The sequence below is a fragment of the Felis catus genome, chromosome E1, assembly GCF_018350175.1.
Source record: "Felis catus isolate Fca126 chromosome E1, F.catus_Fca126_mat1.0, whole genome shotgun sequence".
Classification (NCBI taxonomy): Eukaryota; Metazoa; Chordata; class Mammalia; order Carnivora; family Felidae; genus Felis; species Felis catus.
The window spans coordinates 27,904,057-27,921,889 of NC_058381.1; the positions used below are offsets into that span (position 1 = coordinate 27,904,057).

Consider the following 17,833-nt stretch of genomic DNA (forward strand, 5'->3'; position numbering starts at 1 on the left):
GCAGGGCTCAAACCCACCGTGAAATCATGACCCGAGCCAAAATCAAGTCAGACACTTAACTGATTGATGGAGCCACCAGGCACCCAATTTTTCATTTTGGGGGGAATTTCCATTTTGTTTTCCACAGTGGCTATACCAGTTTACATCCCACCAAGCGTGCATGAGGGATCCTTTTTCTCCACATACTTGCCAATATTTGTTATTTCTTGTCTGTTTGATACTAGCTGTTCTGATGTCGTATATCTCATTGTGGTTTTGATTTGCATTTCCCTGATGATGAGTGATAACGGAGTATCTTCTCATGTGTCTTTGCCATCTGTATGTCATCTTTGTAATGTGTTTGGGTACTCTGCCAATTTTTTATTCAGAATGTTTTCTTGATGTTTAGTTGTATACGTTCATTATATATTTTGAATATTATCCCTTTATCAGATATGTCATTTGTGAATATCTTCTCCCATTCAGGTTACCTTTTCATTTTGTTGATAGTTTCCTTCAATGTGCAAGTGCTTTTTATTTTAGTGAAGTCCCCGTAGTTCACTTTTGCTTTTGTTCACCTTGCCTGAGGAGACAGATCTAGAAAAATGTTGCTAAGGCTCATGTTAAAGACATTATTATTGCCTATGTTTTCTTCTAGGTTTTTGGTGTGGTTTTGTTTTTGGTTTCAGGTGTCACATTTAGGTATTTAATCCATTTTGAATTTATTTTTGTGTACCATGTAAGAGTGACTGTGGTCCAGTTTTCTTACCACCATTTACTGAAGAGACTGATGTTTCCCTCATGTATAGTTTTACACCTCCTTTGTCACACATCGACTGGGTTTCTGGGCTTGCTCTGTTCTCTTCCACTGATCACTAGGTCTATTTTTTATGCCAGTATCAGTACGGTACTGGTTTTGGTTACTACACCTTTGTAGTATAGCTTGAAATCTGGGATTGTGATACTTCCAGCTTTGTTCTTTCTCAAGCCTGCTTTGGCTGTTAAGGGTGGCTGGTTCTGATGATTGCTTCACTCTTCAGAATACATTTTTTTTTTCATATGGTTCTGTATAGTTTGTTGAAAGTGACATATCATATGTAGGGCAGTAGATAGTTTGGAGAATTGTTTTTACACCTAAACACAGCAGGCCTTTCCTCCTGCTTATTAGACTTGTATAGCAGAGTCTGAATTAATCTAGGTTAGGAGTATGTGCTTGGTTTGAGGTTCTTCGTTGCTATGATTATTAACCTTAGCAATAAATAACTTATCTTTCCTTTGAATAAAAAGACAAATGACTAGTGGTTTTAAATTGTTGGGTTTTATTAAGGTATTGGCAATATTTCCACATATGTCTTAACCTGAATGAATAGTTTTAATAAAATATGAAGGATCACTCATGATTACAACTGAACTCAAAAGTGAGCTGTAGAGCAGGTTTGTAAATTGTTAAATTTACTTGGTAAGAAATGATTCACTTCATTCGCTTCACTCCATAGAGAATTCTTTGCAGAGTAATGTCATGAACAAGGGAACAAAGCCTGTCTCTCATCAAAGAGCACCTAGAGTAAGAGTTAACAATGATGTATCTGTGGATTATCTAATACATCAGAGTTTATTAAAGTATTTCCTTTTCCAGAACAACTGCTGTGTCAATCTGGAGTTCCCTATTTCCTATTTTCTAATTAATACAATAAATAGTCTTCAAAATAGAAGATAAAAAATACTGCTAAGATGAAGTAACAATTACTTTTCAACACAGTACCATTTGGAAAATAGTCATGTGATAATACTGGTGGTATCTTGTTTTGAAGAAAAACATTTAAGCTATTCACAGGTTAGAACAGAAGAGTGGGTAATTTATCCTTTAATATATCACATGGTTTTAAAAGGTGAAAAAAGTATGTTCTTTTGCTAATTTAAGACTCAAAGAAAAAGTGTCCAAAATTACGATGTGACCAAAACTATATAGTATCCCCCCTTCGTGGCCTTGTGTAGGCGAGAATGGTCATTGAGTGAATAAATTATGTTTAAACACTAAAGTAATAATTTACAAATCACTTTCTCACAAAGCCTTGGCAAGCCTTTGATGGAGAAGTACTTGAACCACAGCAGTTTTATCTGTAAACACTGAACTTCTTTATGCATCATTTTCATCTGCCCATCGGATGTTGCACTTTTTACTGGCACAGTGTTCCAACAATGGAGTATGGTTGTCATGAAGATACAGCGTGACACTATACCACCACGTTGACATTATACCACTATAAATGTGGTCAGAATCAGACTCAGTGTTGACATTGACATTGTTGACACTGTCCTTGGAAAAGGTGTTACTTTCAAGGATCCTCCTACTTAAATGCAATAGTAACTTTAATCTTACTACTTCAAGGACAGTGGATGGCACTTCTAGGTAAAGTAAAGGTATATACATGTGTGTTTCCACCATCCCCTTTAGCACAGATATAAGTGGGATTAATAGCCCCAGTGTTTGGTGCTGTAATGTTGCTAAACCTCAGATATCCCTCAAAAGTACACATCTAGAAAGTGAACAAAGGAAACCCTAAATTTAGGGACCGATTCCCTTTGAAACTCACAGTGAATGTACAAGGAGTTTGTAAGGACTTCATTTGGTAACCTGAAGTCTGTTTCCCTAACAAGTACTACACTTTCTTGTTTATATTTGTTTTACTATTTCCTATTCTAACAAGACTTTAGCAGGCAAACAAATTGATGCATATCATGTTAAATTGAAAAAGGGATACTGTCACTCTGAAGGACTGAGTGTAGAATTTTCACCACCACTAAATTACACAGTTAAAAGTACAAAACACATAATTCACAGACTATTACCTCAGCATTAACAGTTAATATATATTATATATACTTTTATATCTAATATTTTTACAATCACCAGATACACCATCATTAAATACAAGTTACAGAATGTGTAGATACCATTAGTTAGAGGGGTACTTATTGCTTACATTAGCAAGCAGCAAATAAGGGCACAGGATTTGAACTGAAGGGAACTACTTTCTATCACCAGTGGCATTAAGATATAACACTGCATTTCACAAAGCACTGCTTTTTACCTAGTTTATAGAATCAAGAGCAGCATATATCATACCAATAACCACTACTTTAATGTAGAATTTTAAAGGATTTACCTTACAAATGTCACCTAACTACTCTATAAATATGCATGTTGTGAACAAATGAAGAGTTGCTATTTTTCACAATATTGGTTTATAACTTGACCACACTAGAACTACTCTGCTTTATTTTCTAGAGGGCTACTGGTATGAAAAATGGAACTGCTTACTTATATAGTCAGATCTACAAAATTCAGACCCTTAAAAGTGTGGTCTATTCATCCGAGTTTCATCCAACCATTTTTCCCCACTGAAAAAAATCTATCATTTGTATCTTCTTTCCTTTCACCTTCTTTATTCTGATCAAACACAGTAGCAATGGACAACTACAGAAAATCTTAAAAAAATTTTTTTAATTTAGGTAAGTGCTTTGGACTATAATGTGTACCAATACTCTGCTGCCTGTTTTCTTGTTTCCTTAGATAATTTGATTTGAAACTGACTCTTCACCTGATGGGTTGTTAACAAGATCTAGGCTTCAGAAAGTGACAGATGTGAGTGAGGTCCGTATATGGGGGTAAACATCAGGTTAGTGAAAATTCTGGTACTATAGTTGGAGCCATGTTTACTTCCTCCTTTTTAGCCACGTGTCAGAAGACTTGAGAAAAGAATAAATGACTTCAAGAGAAATACTGAAAATCTTACAAATTCTTAAAAATAAAATGTATAGATTAACAATCTGATCATTGCTGAAGTTTTTATGTATTTGATATAGCTATACTGGCATCCAAAATACGCTGCAGTCCTTTGTTTTTAAAATCTAGGAATCTGAGTCCTCCATTATGGGTCTGGGGAACATAAAGTAACAGTATTATTCTGTAAAAAACACAGGCAGTGGACATTTTTCAGCAAGAACATTTGGTGCCTCCCAGTGTTATATGTGAGTGGGCAGCTCCTGTCCATGGTATGGCTGGTCCACGGTTGACTAGGGGAAGGTAAAAGGTCATGTGGTATTATTCATGATTCTCAAGAGAATCAGAGGCAGCTTCACAGAATGAATCTGCTTATTAGTTTATTTGCTGTCTTTAAAGATATGCTTCTAGCTTGAAACTACAGAAATGGCAAAACAGACAAATTATCAAATATAAGTAACTATACTGAAATGAGAAAGACGTCCTCTCTGCAGTCTGAAGTTGCATGTAGCAGGACTCTGGAGCATTCTCCATTCGTAACTAGATAGACCTCAGTCTCCGTTCTCTGCCTTCTCCTTTGCACTTGGCCTCTCTGGGCTGACTTTGGGCAGTGCTTTCAACCTCTTTCATACCAATTATTTCATTCCCTTGGGGAAAACAATTTTAGAGAAGTTAAAACCAGTATTTTTCATTCACCAAAACCAGTTTTTATTTTTGTAGTAGTGTATGCTTTTGCTGTCTGTGAACTTAAAAAAAGGCAGAAAAAATAGAAATACTGTTTTTCTTTTTTAAATGGTAACTTGATTCTAGTATATTTGTACCTAACATCATCTCCATTAAATCAGTTTTATTCCTGAGATGAAGGTACAGTGAAAAACATATTAGCATCATAGGTTAAAACCAGTTGACAGCAGTCTAAAATGACAAATAATAAAAATTCTGCCAAAAGCACCATAACAGGTTATGAAACTCCCAAATAGCTACACAGCCCTAGGAAATACTTTTTAATTCAGAAAATTTTCATAATCTTTTATGTTACAGGAAAAAAAAATCAGTATATCTTTTTGACTGTATACCACCTCACAAGTCTGAAAATATGACACTTTTATACTAGTTTTCTGCTTTCACTGTAACCAATTAAAACCCATATGGCTTTTAGTCTTTTACCAACCAAAAAAAAGAGGGGAGGGGTTCCCTCACAGTCCCCAGTCTTAAGGAACATCCCCCAGTTAAATCTAATTCTGCATTAGGTTTCCCATAGATATATTAGGCACATCAAACCAGGTATCACCTGCGTTCAGATTTCAACATTAGATATCCTGACTAAAATAACTCACAAGCTTCCACTAGTGATGTGAAGGGTAGTAAAGTGGGGATTGTATGTAGGTGTGGAGACACATCACAGGGACCAGTTGTATAATTTTGCTAGTGAAACCGCCAATACTTTTTTTTTTTTTAGATTGAAAACACTTTTGGGTTTTCTAGAGATCTATTTACATTTAAGAATTGAGCCATCCATGGTTTCATAATGAAGCACATATATTTCAGAAATGTCTACCTTGTTTCTACTCTGATAGTGGTGTTTTTATTGGGGGAGAGCTAGCTAGCCTACTTTAAAGAGAGAAAGTATTATATTTTATAGCTCCAAGGAAGACCTGGGTCTGGAATATCATTACTCTTTCTGAGCTTCCTCATCATGTTGGCACTGTATCCTTTCCAAATATTTTGCCTCCATGGCAAAAAACTTCTTAACATCCTATTTCTCTTCCCACTTCGAATAAGTGAGGACAGACCAGTGCCTATTTTGTGGGAAGGCTCTTGAGCAGACATAAATGAATACAACTTTGTATTAAACCTGAATCCATACCATCTCTTTGAATAATGATAGCGTAAATGAGACAATCTGGAAACTCTCTTTCCCAGGAATTTGAACTGTTCATTTTCCAACCTAGGACAGACAGGAGATAAGCTCTCCATTCTGTATATCTGCTGCCCTGTTGAACCCAAATTAAAAGAGGGAAACTCTCCAGCACCACTTTGTTCAGGCAGTGATGATTGAACTGATTTTTTCTCCATTATTAGCTCATTAGTAAGATTTGCCTTCTTTGGTGCACCAGAACCAAACATCTCAATTGGTGGCAAAAACTGGGCACTATGAGGTTTGTTTGCTTCTATTTGTGTGAGATCTAGGTAGCCTGGGTCTTCCAGCACGTTGATTTGGGACCCTGGGCTCAGGCTAGTTCTATCAGTGAATGAATCCACACGCCCATCATAGCCTAGATCGGCTGGTGCTGAGCACTGGTGCTGAGGCCAAGGGCGTTTGCACTCTCCATGATTCTCCTTATCATCCCCACCATCTTCTTGCCCTCCTTGAAAAGAGTTCTCTGTCCAATCTGATTCCTCACTAACATTTACAGCTTTGTTCATGTCCCTCAGGAATACCACAATAACAGTGATGTTATCACTTGACCCAGCATCACGAGCTGATGCAACTAATTTGTGGGCAACCATGCTACTGTCTCCATTATTCTCCTTCAGGTGGTCAGACACAACTTTCACTGCCTCATCAGGGTTCACGGTGTCATAGAAGCCATCACAGGCCAGAATGAGGTAGTCTTCAGTTCCATCCAAAACAGTAGAGGCAGAATCTGCATCCCCACAGATATATGGCTTATGTTCAGCATCTCCTGTGGGAATTAAAAAGTAGGTCAAATTTACCTTGTATGTTTATAGGAATGTTTATGGCCAATGCTGTGACTGATCATAATTTACTGGATTGTGATCTGAATACACTGGAAAGAATTTATAAACTAGTTTCAGATAAAATATAGTACTTGAATTCTTTGTTAATCAGATGCTGCTCACTCCTTACTCTCTGTTAAATAATTGCCATTCACTGGGCTTACTTACTTAGCTAGCTTATTATACTCTGAATCTTGTGCCTCTAGCTATGATTTAGGCTTAGCTGAGCATGGCAACAAATGTCAAATCTAAATTTTTTGCTGCATTGAAAAATTTCAGTCTTAACACAGGAACATTTTGTTTATTGATAGATCTGCCTTTTTTTTTTATTAGTGGTTAAATTTGACTTAACAGACTTGAGAACAAGTCCACATTAAAAAAAAAAAAAAAACCAAAGTTGTGATCACTCTTCATTAAACACATTTTCTGTCTTTGTTTTCAAAGTAATAGCTTTATGCTGCTAGCACAGAGAAAGGTTTGAGTTACAAGGGATTTTTAAAAATCAAGTCAACTCCCTTAAGCCAGGAAAAGTCATCCCAAGATTCAGATGAGAACTAGAATGTCAGCCTCTTGGTTCCCAATCTGGTTTGCTTTCTGCTATTTATTTATTTACTTACTTAGTTACTTTCTGCTTTTTTTTTTTTAAGTTTTTTAAACATTTATTTTTGAAGAGACAGAGACAGAGTGCGAGCAGGGGAGGGACAGAGAGAGAGGGAGACACAGAATCTGAAACAGGCTCCAGGCTCTGAGCTGTCAGCACAGAGCCTGACGCGGGGCTCGAACCCACGAACCATGAGATCATTGAGCTGAAGATAACTGCCTAACCGACTAAGCCACCCAGGTGCCCTACTTTTTGCTTTTTAAAGCTGCTTTACTTGTAACTTCTAGAGAACAACTGGAAAAAATCATATTTCTCTCATCTTCAGGGACTACCGTATTTTTGCTTTCTTCATTTGTCTTTGATCGAACCCCCTCCCCCTGCCACCTTTATTGGTATTGTTCATTCTCTACTTATGAACACTGTGAGAGCCCCCAGAGCCCTACTGGGCCATTATTTCTCTCTTATTTAATAGTTCATCCACTTACAGAATGACATTTGAACTGGGCCTTGAAGTTAGTTATCACCAGGCATAGAAGAGCCCTTGATTGAAGGAATAGCATTAACAAAGACAGAGAGACAACTCTCTGTTAAGGAATGATGCATAGCTATATATGGAGTGCTTGGAGTGGAGACAGAAACTTAGCTTAATGTGGGCTCATGGTCTCCAGTCTATCACCAGACTACTGAGAAAATTAATCATCTACAATGCACATTGGATCTTTCAGATCTAGAGCACTTCCAGATCCATTCTCTCTATATTTATTGTTTTCCTCTAGGTACTTGGAGAGAGCCTAGCCAAAGGGTCCTTAGCCTATTAAGTATAACACAGGATCGCTTATTAGTACAACAAGGGATACTCATTTTCTACTGTACATAGGAAACAGTATTTAGCAATAACTGCTATATTAGGAAACAGTTAAAATTTTAAAATTTACAAAACATTTTATCATTTGTAAAGTACAGCTTGGTGGAGTCAGACTGCCTGGGTCCCAACCCTACCTTTGTTACTTACAAACCCTCATTAGGTACTGATGAAGTACTAAAATGACTTTGTAACTAGGGGATGGTAAAATGAAATTATACTTAAGTGATCTGGCTCTGTCATTACTCTTTCTCATAATTTGTTGTAGGTTCTCTCCTATAAGTAAGGTCCTCTCCAACATTTCACATCCCTGTTTAATCCTCACATAGGCCCAGAAAGCTCAGTAGGAACCCTAGCGATAACCGCTAGGACCAGTGTGGGCCACATGCCCTCTCAGCAGGTCTCGTGATGGGATACCTTGAAAAACAGATAAAAGATAAGAAACTAGTCTTTTTCATACAGTAGCCAGAACCATCTTCCCTCAAACATGGTTTTGATTCCATCAACTTCAATTTCACTTCTATACTATGATGCCTCCCAGTAGCCTGAGAAAGCTAATCAAAACTTCCAATCACAGGATTCAGTGTTCTCCACCAATCCACTTTACTAAATTTCCCCATCCCCTGTTCCACCTATTATTATCATCATTATTATTTTCTGAATTCCAGCTCTAAAAATAAATGTGATCTGAGTCATACTGTTCCCAAAAATCTTGTTTTAGTGCTTCAATTAAAAGGCTACTGCAACTGTTAGTTTGGAACAGAACATACAAAAGATTTGCACAGAGAAAATGCTGCCAAAATTCTGGCTTTTCACCTGCTCTACTGTTGGATGTCAAATTCATGACATTTCGCCCCCAAATTTGTGATTATCCATTTCATGGTAGAAATGGCAACATCCTTTTATCTTCAACCTCCTCTCTCCATGTGCTAGGAAACATCATGCCTCTGTCAACTTGGGATCATAAATCTGAAGGGCTCAGGAGGAGAAACTGTTGAAAGCTGTTCATTTTTAAAGCTTTAAAAGTGTCCCTTATTTCCTAAGTAGAGTTGAACTCAGCTCAGGAGTCCTTTTTCTTGTCCCCATTTAGCCCCCTGTTTTATTCTGTGAGCTTTCCAAATCTTTCCCACATTCTTCACCTCTCTCTTCCAATTAAGCTACTGGATTTTGGTAGAGGGCCTGATTTCCTATGTCAAAGAAAATGAAGTTTATCAAACCTGAATTCCCTCAATTCCTTCCCCTACCCCCTCCCTTTTTATTTTAATTTGAAGAGATTCACCTTATGAGTTACCAGTCTCCTTCTCAAAGCTAACCTGTGCTCTTGGACCTGACTCTCTAGGACTCATTTCTGTCTCATCTTCAGTTTCTCTTCTACTTGCTCTCATCTTTTATCCTACAAATCTGATCTAAACTCCTTATCCTAAAAACAAAAACAATAAAAATAACCCTTTCCCAAATCAGCTTTTCCCACAAGCCACCACATTATTTCCTTTACCACTAACTTGCCCAAGAAACTAAATCTACACACACTCTTTTGTTGTTGCTCATTCTCCCTCTCCTGATTTTTTTTTCTCACCTACTAATCCAAAACATTTCTCTCCTATATTACCAATTATTTCCTATTTTCAGAATTCCATGTCTTTTTTTTTTTTATCCCACATCTCACTTCACCTCTCTAGCACTTGACCCTGTGACTACTTAACTCCTAGAAACCCTATTCTCTTACTTAGTATCTGTGGTAGCCCACTTGTATATTTCTGATCCCTCCTTGATTTTCTTCACTGGCTCTTTCACTTAATAACAGCACTAACGATCATTTTGTGCTAAAACTCTGCCAGGCAGGGTTTTAAGTATGGTGCATGTATTATACTATTTAATACAAAAACTCCATGAGCCAGTCACTGTTACTATTCCTGCTTTACAAAGGAACAACAGACACAAGGAAGTTAATTTCCCAAGGCCCATAGCTTGTAAAGTGACAGAGCCAAGATACAAACCTAGAGAGCAGGAACCTTCAGTAATGAGTCTCATCCTTGGGTCTCTCATCACACTACATGGTCTTCCTGGGCAATGCCTATAGTGTCAACTAATATATACAATATCACTTCACAGACTGCTAATATTATTGCCAAAACGGGATGAGTTCCCACATTTCTGTCTGCAACTCAGAACTCTGCTAAGCTCAGATTTGTATTTCCAACTACATATAAATTATCTCTTCTAAGATACCACACAGGTAAGGTACCTAGAATATAAAATATGTCCAAAATGAACTCATTACCCGCCCTTTTCCCCACCCCACAAACTGCTGCTGCTTTTTTACAGATGCTTTATCATCTCAGTCACACAAGTCAAAAACCTGGAAGCCAGCTTTCCTCCACCCCCACAAACTGTCACTTCCATCCAATCAATTTCAGCCTCCTCTGTATCCTTTCTGAGCTGCCCTCGTAGCTGTAACAAACTGTATCAACAGCCCCTGAAAGATCCCATCTAGTCTTTGTACTCTAGTCCATCTTCTATACCATCATCCCAAACAAATACCTTTATAAGGGATTATAAATGATCATGTGGCCTCTATGCTTATTCACCTGGGAGAGTCTAGACTACTTAGCCTGGCATATAAACCCCTTCACAATCTGGCAGCAACACTTACTTTTACCACGCCCACCCTCTGCCCTAGTCTCTTGTATGTGCTGCTGTTCCTAAAACATGGCATGCCCTTTCAGGCGCCCACGTATTTGTATGCCCCTACCCCTGGAATTTCCTCCCCTACACACTGTCCTCCACATCCAACCTAAAAGTCACTTCGTCTATGAAGTTTGCCTTATTCTCTCTTAGACTGTCTCTTATTCAAGGACAGTCTTCCCTTGCTTTTGGTTTCTCCTTGTGTTATATTTTAGAAGCAAGAAAAGGCAAGTATTCTCTAGTAAAGTTGGTTCTATTACCAGTATGAAAGGTATGTTTCAGTACTGTGACAAAGACAGTAAGATCAAGAGGAACTGTCAGAAATAATTTTACATGAGGGTGTGTTTTAGTAATGAGAAGTTTCTCCTCAGTGGTCTTATTCCAGAGCTCCTAATAACTCTCTCAGTCTAAGATAAAACTAACTCTTATTTTTTCAGAAGCACTTGCAGGATCTTTCAGTTTTCACTTTCTGTCTCAGCCTTCTGCTGCTCACATTTGGGCCACTTCACAGCTTGCCAGCACCTTCCCAAAGAGTGGGAGGAACTCACATCACTGGTGAAACTGAATCAATCCTTTGAGATTTTGTTAATGTTCTAGAATGTTTTGGTAATGATAAGCAAAATTGGGGGGTTGGATGTGAATGCCGTTTATCCATTTTATCCCTATGTCAAATCACTTCATTTTTTCTTTAGGAGCAGGGTCTAAGAACTGCAGTATGCATGCATATCACCTATAAAGATACACACAAATTTATTCTTTTTAAAAACCAGAGGGGCGCCTGGGTGGCTCAGTCGGTTAAGCGTCCGACTTCAGCTCAGGTCACAATCTCGTGGTCCGTGAGTTCGAGCCCTGTGTTGGGCTCTGGGCTGACGGCTCAGAGCCTGGAGCCTGCTTCGAATTCTGTGTCTCCCTCTCTCTCTGCCCCTCCCCCGTTCATGCTCTGTCTCTCTCTGTCTCAAAAATAAATAAATGTTAAAAAAAAAAAATTCTTAAAACCAGAAAATGAAGCTAAGACATGAAGCCTAAAATATAATAAACCCAGGTGCCAAAGTAAAACAAAAATAGAAACAGGACTATCTTTGAACTTACGCCCTTGCATTTTGTCATTCCGTCCAATAAGCTTAGCTGTTTACTCTCTAAGTTTTAGATAGTTTCATTGACTTCCCCTTCTGAAGAACTTATGTACCAGGGAGCCAGATTCTTTAAAACCTAGGGTTACCTGGCAAATCAGTATATTCCACATAAAGAAAATTGTTTTCATCTAAGAAGTACGATGTTGATGTCATTTTATAATTCAATGAAAAACAAGTAAAGACATAAGAAAGGTAAAATATAGAGAGGGAAGCCTTCTTGTTCTCTTGAAAATACCGAGTCAAGCTAAATATGACCCAAAATGGAATGAAATGAGGATCACTATGGTTTTAAGCAAATTTGTGTCCCAAAGATTAAGGGCTTCCATTCAAAAAAGAAAAAAAAAAGAAAAAAAGGATAGAAACTAAGAAGTTCTGCATTTAACATAGTTCCCTTTTAATAATGGTATTTAAGCATATAGATGAAATGGTTGATTAAATCAAATAATTAAGAGGCATTATCCAATCATTATTTTAAATAATAATAACCAGTCTGATAATATAAATTACCATCTCAGGTTTTCTTATTGTAGTTAATATAATATGGAGTTAATATAAGACAATGATCTGGAAGAGGACAGTTTGGAGAAACAAAAATTAATTAGTTTTTCCTACCAATAGCTCTGGAGACCGACAGACTTCCATTCACCCTCCAGGCACCAAACCAGACTACACAACCTCCAAGAGCCTCAATTCGCTGCTTTTCATCCTAAACAGCAATGCAATAGAGAGAAGCAAATAATTGGATTCAGGATTTATTTTTCTACCTTACATAGTAAACAAGAGATATAATATTCATCAGCTTCCTGGAGAGGTTCTCTTTATTACTCCTTTGTAAGGTGGACATGGTTGCTCAGCGAGTCGTGGTAATTATAATAATCAAATGAATCTTAGTAACTAGAAAACTGCCTCTGTGGCATGTGCTCTAACAGAGCACACTTACCTCCCTGTCCGGTTTGTGTGGCTTCATTAGTTCAACAGCTTGGCCTTTTCTCACAAGCATAACCTGGGAATCCCCAACCCAGGCCACATGGAGCATGTTACCTCTGATAAAAGTCACCACTCCTGTGGTCCCACATCTTAAGCTCTGAAAATAATTTAAATAAAACTAGAGTCAGTAAAAAATAAATAGAAATCAAATTCTCATTGAGAAGCAGTTTATAGTTAATATAAACTTTTAGTTGGGGGCTAGATTATTAATAACTTGATTTCACAATAAATAGTAATTCCTATTTTTCAATGCATTTTTATGTGCATGTCCACACACATAGATGCAAACTGTGATATGCAAGGCAGAGATGATCATTTCATTTCATTTCATGTATAGGTAAGAAAAACTACAGCAGGTTATGTGATTTTCCAAGGCCAGGTAATTCATTAGTACACAAAACAACTGAAATTCTTTTTCCTCCTAGTCCAGTTGTCAGTCCACTATAGTAATCTTTAAAGATTTCCATATTCTGGTCTCTATTTTGTTAGTGATGTATGTTCACAGGGAGGATCCTAGATTACACAAAACATATAAAATATCTGATTAATATACAACAAATGCTCCCATACTCTGAGTATTAACTAGGAGCCAAGAGATACATGTTTCCTGGCATGCTAAGTTGCTTATAGTTTAAAAAAAAATCTATAATAATTTTAGGGGCCTTTGCTTTTGGAACACTGCATAAAGAACAGCCTGGAATTTCACCTCAATAGCTCAGTACCACTGTACTTAATGCTCCCGATATTACTATACTAAAATGACATCTCCAATTTGACATGAGTCACCACGAAATAAGCATGACTTTCTGTTACCAAGGACTTGGCCTAAATTAGAACCAATGCGTCAGGGATGGTAAAAGGCCCCTTGTATCCAATGAGAAAAACAACTTCTCATTTTCCCTATATAGGGAAAGTTTGTTATAAATCCTCACCCACCAATAAAATGCCTTCCCACACAGAGTGTTCAAAAACTCAGCCCCCTGGAACACATGATAAAGACACTTCAGTGCATATGCCCTGGAGAGAACAGGAGGCAGGGCTGCTTCACAACAGGAATAGCTACTTTCTTCCCAGCAGTTAGCAGCACATGGATGCACAAGAAGGAGAAAAGTAACTGCTGAGACAAACCTAAATTATTCAAGAGAACTGTTGGCAAGACTGAGAGACATCAGGATCACTGGCAAAGCAAATGAGGTGAACATGGTCAGAAAAGTCCTGATTTTGAGGGCACAGAGGAAAAAGGATAAAACAGAAGATGAAGAAGACAAAGCAAGTCTCTTAGTTTCACGTTGGTGATTACACATCACCTCTCAGGGGCCAGTCTTGTCCTCAGAGTGAGGACAGCCAGCAGCTCCAAGGCAGGCAGAGCCACGCAGCACCAGCCCTCAAAAGCCTCTGAGAAGGTCTGAGGTCAACAAGTATTTTGTTGTCTTGCCCCACCTCTACATGTAGACCCTAGTGGTTCCTGTTGTTGGATTTGCATATTAATCTAAACCTGGGATGCAGGTGGAGAGATAACAGAATATTTTCATTACTTAATACCAAATAGTTCTGAATTAGTCTCATTAATTCCAAGCACCACTATTGCTATAAACCAATAACAATGAGATCGAAAAAATGGATTAAATGGTGACCCTGCTCTTTCCAAGTCCATTTCAAAAATAGTTAATGTTTAATTCATAGGGCAGGAGTCTTATTTTCTGTATGTATAATTCTGTAATTACTTTTAAAAATTAAAAATTATTATCTTGCTATTGTTCCCCAGTTAGAAATGAATAGAGTACTGTAGTTAATCATATACCAATGCCCCAAATGATAATTAGATTAAAATTTTTACTTTTAGATCTTAATATAGAGCCCCTGTCATTCATGTAGAGTAAAAACCTTAGGTCTGATTAACCTTAAGAAATTAGGACATGAGCTCTGACTTTTCTTCCTATTAAGAGAAAATCAGTTCAAGAATCATCTAAGGATTCACTCTTTCCAAGCAAATTTTCCCTCAAGAGATACACAGTAAAACACTGCCAACCCATTTAGAACCAAGTGTATGGGAGTAATCTAGCTTCTGTTTCCTTTTTAGTCCATTGTTTTAATCACCATACCCAGATCTTGTCAGCAAAAGTCTGCTTATAGAGATGGTCCTAGTGTGAACCTGACAGGCGCTGTTAAATAAGAAAGATAAAACTCACCTGCCAAATCCAGCAATGGACTGGCTTTCTGGAAAACTAAAGCTTCGGAGTTTCTCTACAGTACATCATATCACCCCCTAAAGCCCTAAAGAGGGAATTAGAACTACTATCGAATCCAATACTGTGGGTCAAGAATACAGTTTGAAAGAGAACTTTAAATAATGCCTGCCCAAAAAAGACAAAATCCAAAGTAGCCCTTGAACCACAGACCAAGCTGAGCTCAGCCAGTGCATTCATGGCTGGAATTTATGAGAAAAAGGCATACCTCCCTGGCTGCTTTCTGCACAAACCGCTCATCAGTAACCCGGAAGGCCCGGCACAGGGCCTCAGCAGGATCATGGGGGAACATTTCCTGGCGTACTAAATTAACATGCAGGTGAATGGAGGCATAAATGGCAGCATCCACTCCTCCATGGCCATCAAACACTGCAAAGTAAGCTTGTTCTTCCTGGTCCTGTCAATAAGAAAAACAGAAACAGTTAAGTGAGTTAGGTACAGTGTGACTCAAGTGAACCAATCCCCTGTACTGGTGCCCACTGTCCTCCTCTACTACACTTGTCACCCAGATAATGAGACTAAATGCTTCCCTTTTTTGACATGCATGATCAGCTGCTAAAATACCTGCAATATGAGGGCATCTGTGTTTATACACATAACACTGGAACACATCATGGCCAATTAGCTCAGGCTGAAGCACCCTCTTTGTGAAAGTTGTTGTCTTATACCATGGAAACCACCCACATACAGTTGCTTCAAAACTGCCGTTACAAGTTGTGGGAAGGGGGAGGAAAGAGAAGGTTATAAGGACGAATTGAGCAAAAGCTGTTCTGGACTGAGCATTTTTCTCAAAATGAAAGTATTCTTATAAAATTAGAAACCGAGAACAATAGAAAATAATTGGCCTTCAGCACAGGGCCAATTATGTTAGGTTGTTTAAAATACAGAGATAATGAAAGTATACACATACTTCTTAACTATAATATCTTCTTCATAAATCATTCAGTCACACTGAATACCCACCATATATAACACAGTCTCTAAACTGGTTAGCCAAACTTGAACCATATTAGATGTCCAAATGTCCTGTAACCATTATGCCTTGTCCTCTAATCCAAGATTGAGCCTCGCACTTCCTGGCTCACCCACTGCTTGAAGCATAAAGGCAACTGCCAGAGGAGGGTCTTCCAAACCTGTGCTTTGTGTTGACAAAGGAAGCCTAATCACAATATTACATTTAAACATTAAGTAGTTTGCTTCTTTATCTTCAACAGCAGTGTTCACATCTCTGATCTAGCTTACTAAGGAGATTTCTAACTCCCTGAACTCTCACTTGAGTCCTGGGCTCCCTTTAGGCAACAGTATGTAATCATTTTCTTTTGCAAACTTTGACTTCATCCTTGGGATCAGGGAGCTCAGATGAGTCTAGGCCCTGTCATTCAAAGGAAATCAAATATACAAAGTAAACCATCTAATTTTCTTGTGCTTATTTTCTCATCTATTTTAAGTAAGGATGAGTTGCTATCTCATGGGGATTTGGAAGAACTACTAAAACAACAGATATGTCTGTGCTTTGAAAAAATTCTTTTTAGGGAAACCTGGCTGGCTCAGTCACAGGAGCATGCAACTCTTGATGTTGGGGTTGTGAGTTCAAGCCCCATGTTAGATGTAGAGATTACTTAAAATCTTTAAAAAAAAAAAAAGAAAGAAAGAAAAGTTCTTTTTTAAAGTGCATACTACATTTACAAAAGCACCAAATATAAATAGAATAAAAACACCCAAATATTATGATATCAATATCTAATACAGACATTACAACCAGTTAATAGTTTAATAAGTACCATCTACAATGCCATTGACGATTAACTGATTAAACAGAACTATCTTCAGAAAAGTATTGACATGTACTAAATGTACTAAATGACATGTACTAAAGCAGTACTTATAAACAACTCAGTTGGCAGGATAAGGGTAAAACTGAAAAATAGCTTTTACAAGCAGTTTTTAAATGAGTGAGCTGATGTGGGGTCATCACAAAGAGGGAGGGGACAAGAATACTTTTATGAGGACATGAGAATAGAACTTTAGTGTGTGATTGGTGGGAGATTTATTTTTTAAGTTTATTTATTTTGAGAGACTGAAAGAGCGCAAGTGGAAGAGGGGCAGAAGGAGAGAGAGACTCCCAAGCAGACTCCACACTATCAGTGTGGAGCTCAACGCAGGGCTTAAACTCATGAGACTGTGAGATCATGACCTGAGCCCAAATCAAGAGTCAGACGCTTAACTGACTGAGCCACCCACGTGCCATAGTGGGGAGATTCAATATAGCATCTGAAGAAACAGAAGAGAGCCAAGTGGATCTCTTTAAAAAATTAGTTTTAAATTTTTTAATTTAAATTTAATTTTTAATTTTTTAAAAAAATTTTAATTTAAAATCTTTAAATTAAAGATTAAAATCTTAAAATCTTTAAATTAAAAAATTTTTAATTAAAAAAAATTTTAGTTAAAAAATAGTGTTTCCCCTGGTATAAAGATGATGTATTGTTTATTGGGACTAATAAAGAAGTATAAAGAAAGAAAGAAATCTATATTATCTCACCATTCACAGATAACCAGTCATATATATGTGCTGCTTTTGAGGCAAATATATCACATATATATGAGCTGCTTTTGAGGCAAAATGAAAACCAACCAGATCAGAAAAAAAAACAATAATGCCCTCAAACCTGAGTATAATCTTCAAATGGGTATAGTGATAGAAGGGTTGTTTATCATACAATATAGCTTTTTAGGTTATATTTGCACAGGCATGGTAACATTTGGAAACAGAGATATCCAGATAGTCTAAAGATATTTGGAAACAAAGCTGATCTA

The 17,833-nt window shown here is 37.5% G+C and overlaps 2 protein-coding genes across 2 annotated transcripts in view; one reads left to right on the forward strand and one right to left on the reverse strand.

The window, feature by feature from the left end:
- Positions 1 to 3,814, forward strand: part of TRIM37 (tripartite motif containing 37) — a 147,329-nt gene extending 143,515 nt beyond the window's left edge. The window contains exon 25 of the mRNA XM_011289105.4: positions 3,554 to 3,814. Coding sequence (XP_011287407.1) covers positions 3,554 to 3,557 — 4 coding nt within the window. The 3' untranslated portion in view covers positions 3,558 to 3,814. The remainder of the gene's footprint in view (positions 1 to 3,553) is intronic.
- The window catches only part of PPM1E (protein phosphatase, Mg2+/Mn2+ dependent 1E), a 227,903-nt gene continuing 211,348 nt past the window's right edge, over positions 1,279 to 17,833 (reverse strand). The window contains exons 4-7 of the mRNA XM_023243797.2: positions 15,228 to 15,416; positions 12,727 to 12,870; positions 12,399 to 12,492; positions 1,279 to 6,450 (exon numbers count right to left, since the gene is read on the reverse strand). Of these exons, the coding sequence (XP_023099565.1) occupies positions 5,393 to 6,450; positions 12,399 to 12,492; positions 12,727 to 12,870; positions 15,228 to 15,416 (1,485 nt within the window). The 3' untranslated portion in view covers positions 1,279 to 5,392. The remainder of the gene's footprint in view (positions 6,451 to 12,398; positions 12,493 to 12,726; positions 12,871 to 15,227; positions 15,417 to 17,833) is intronic.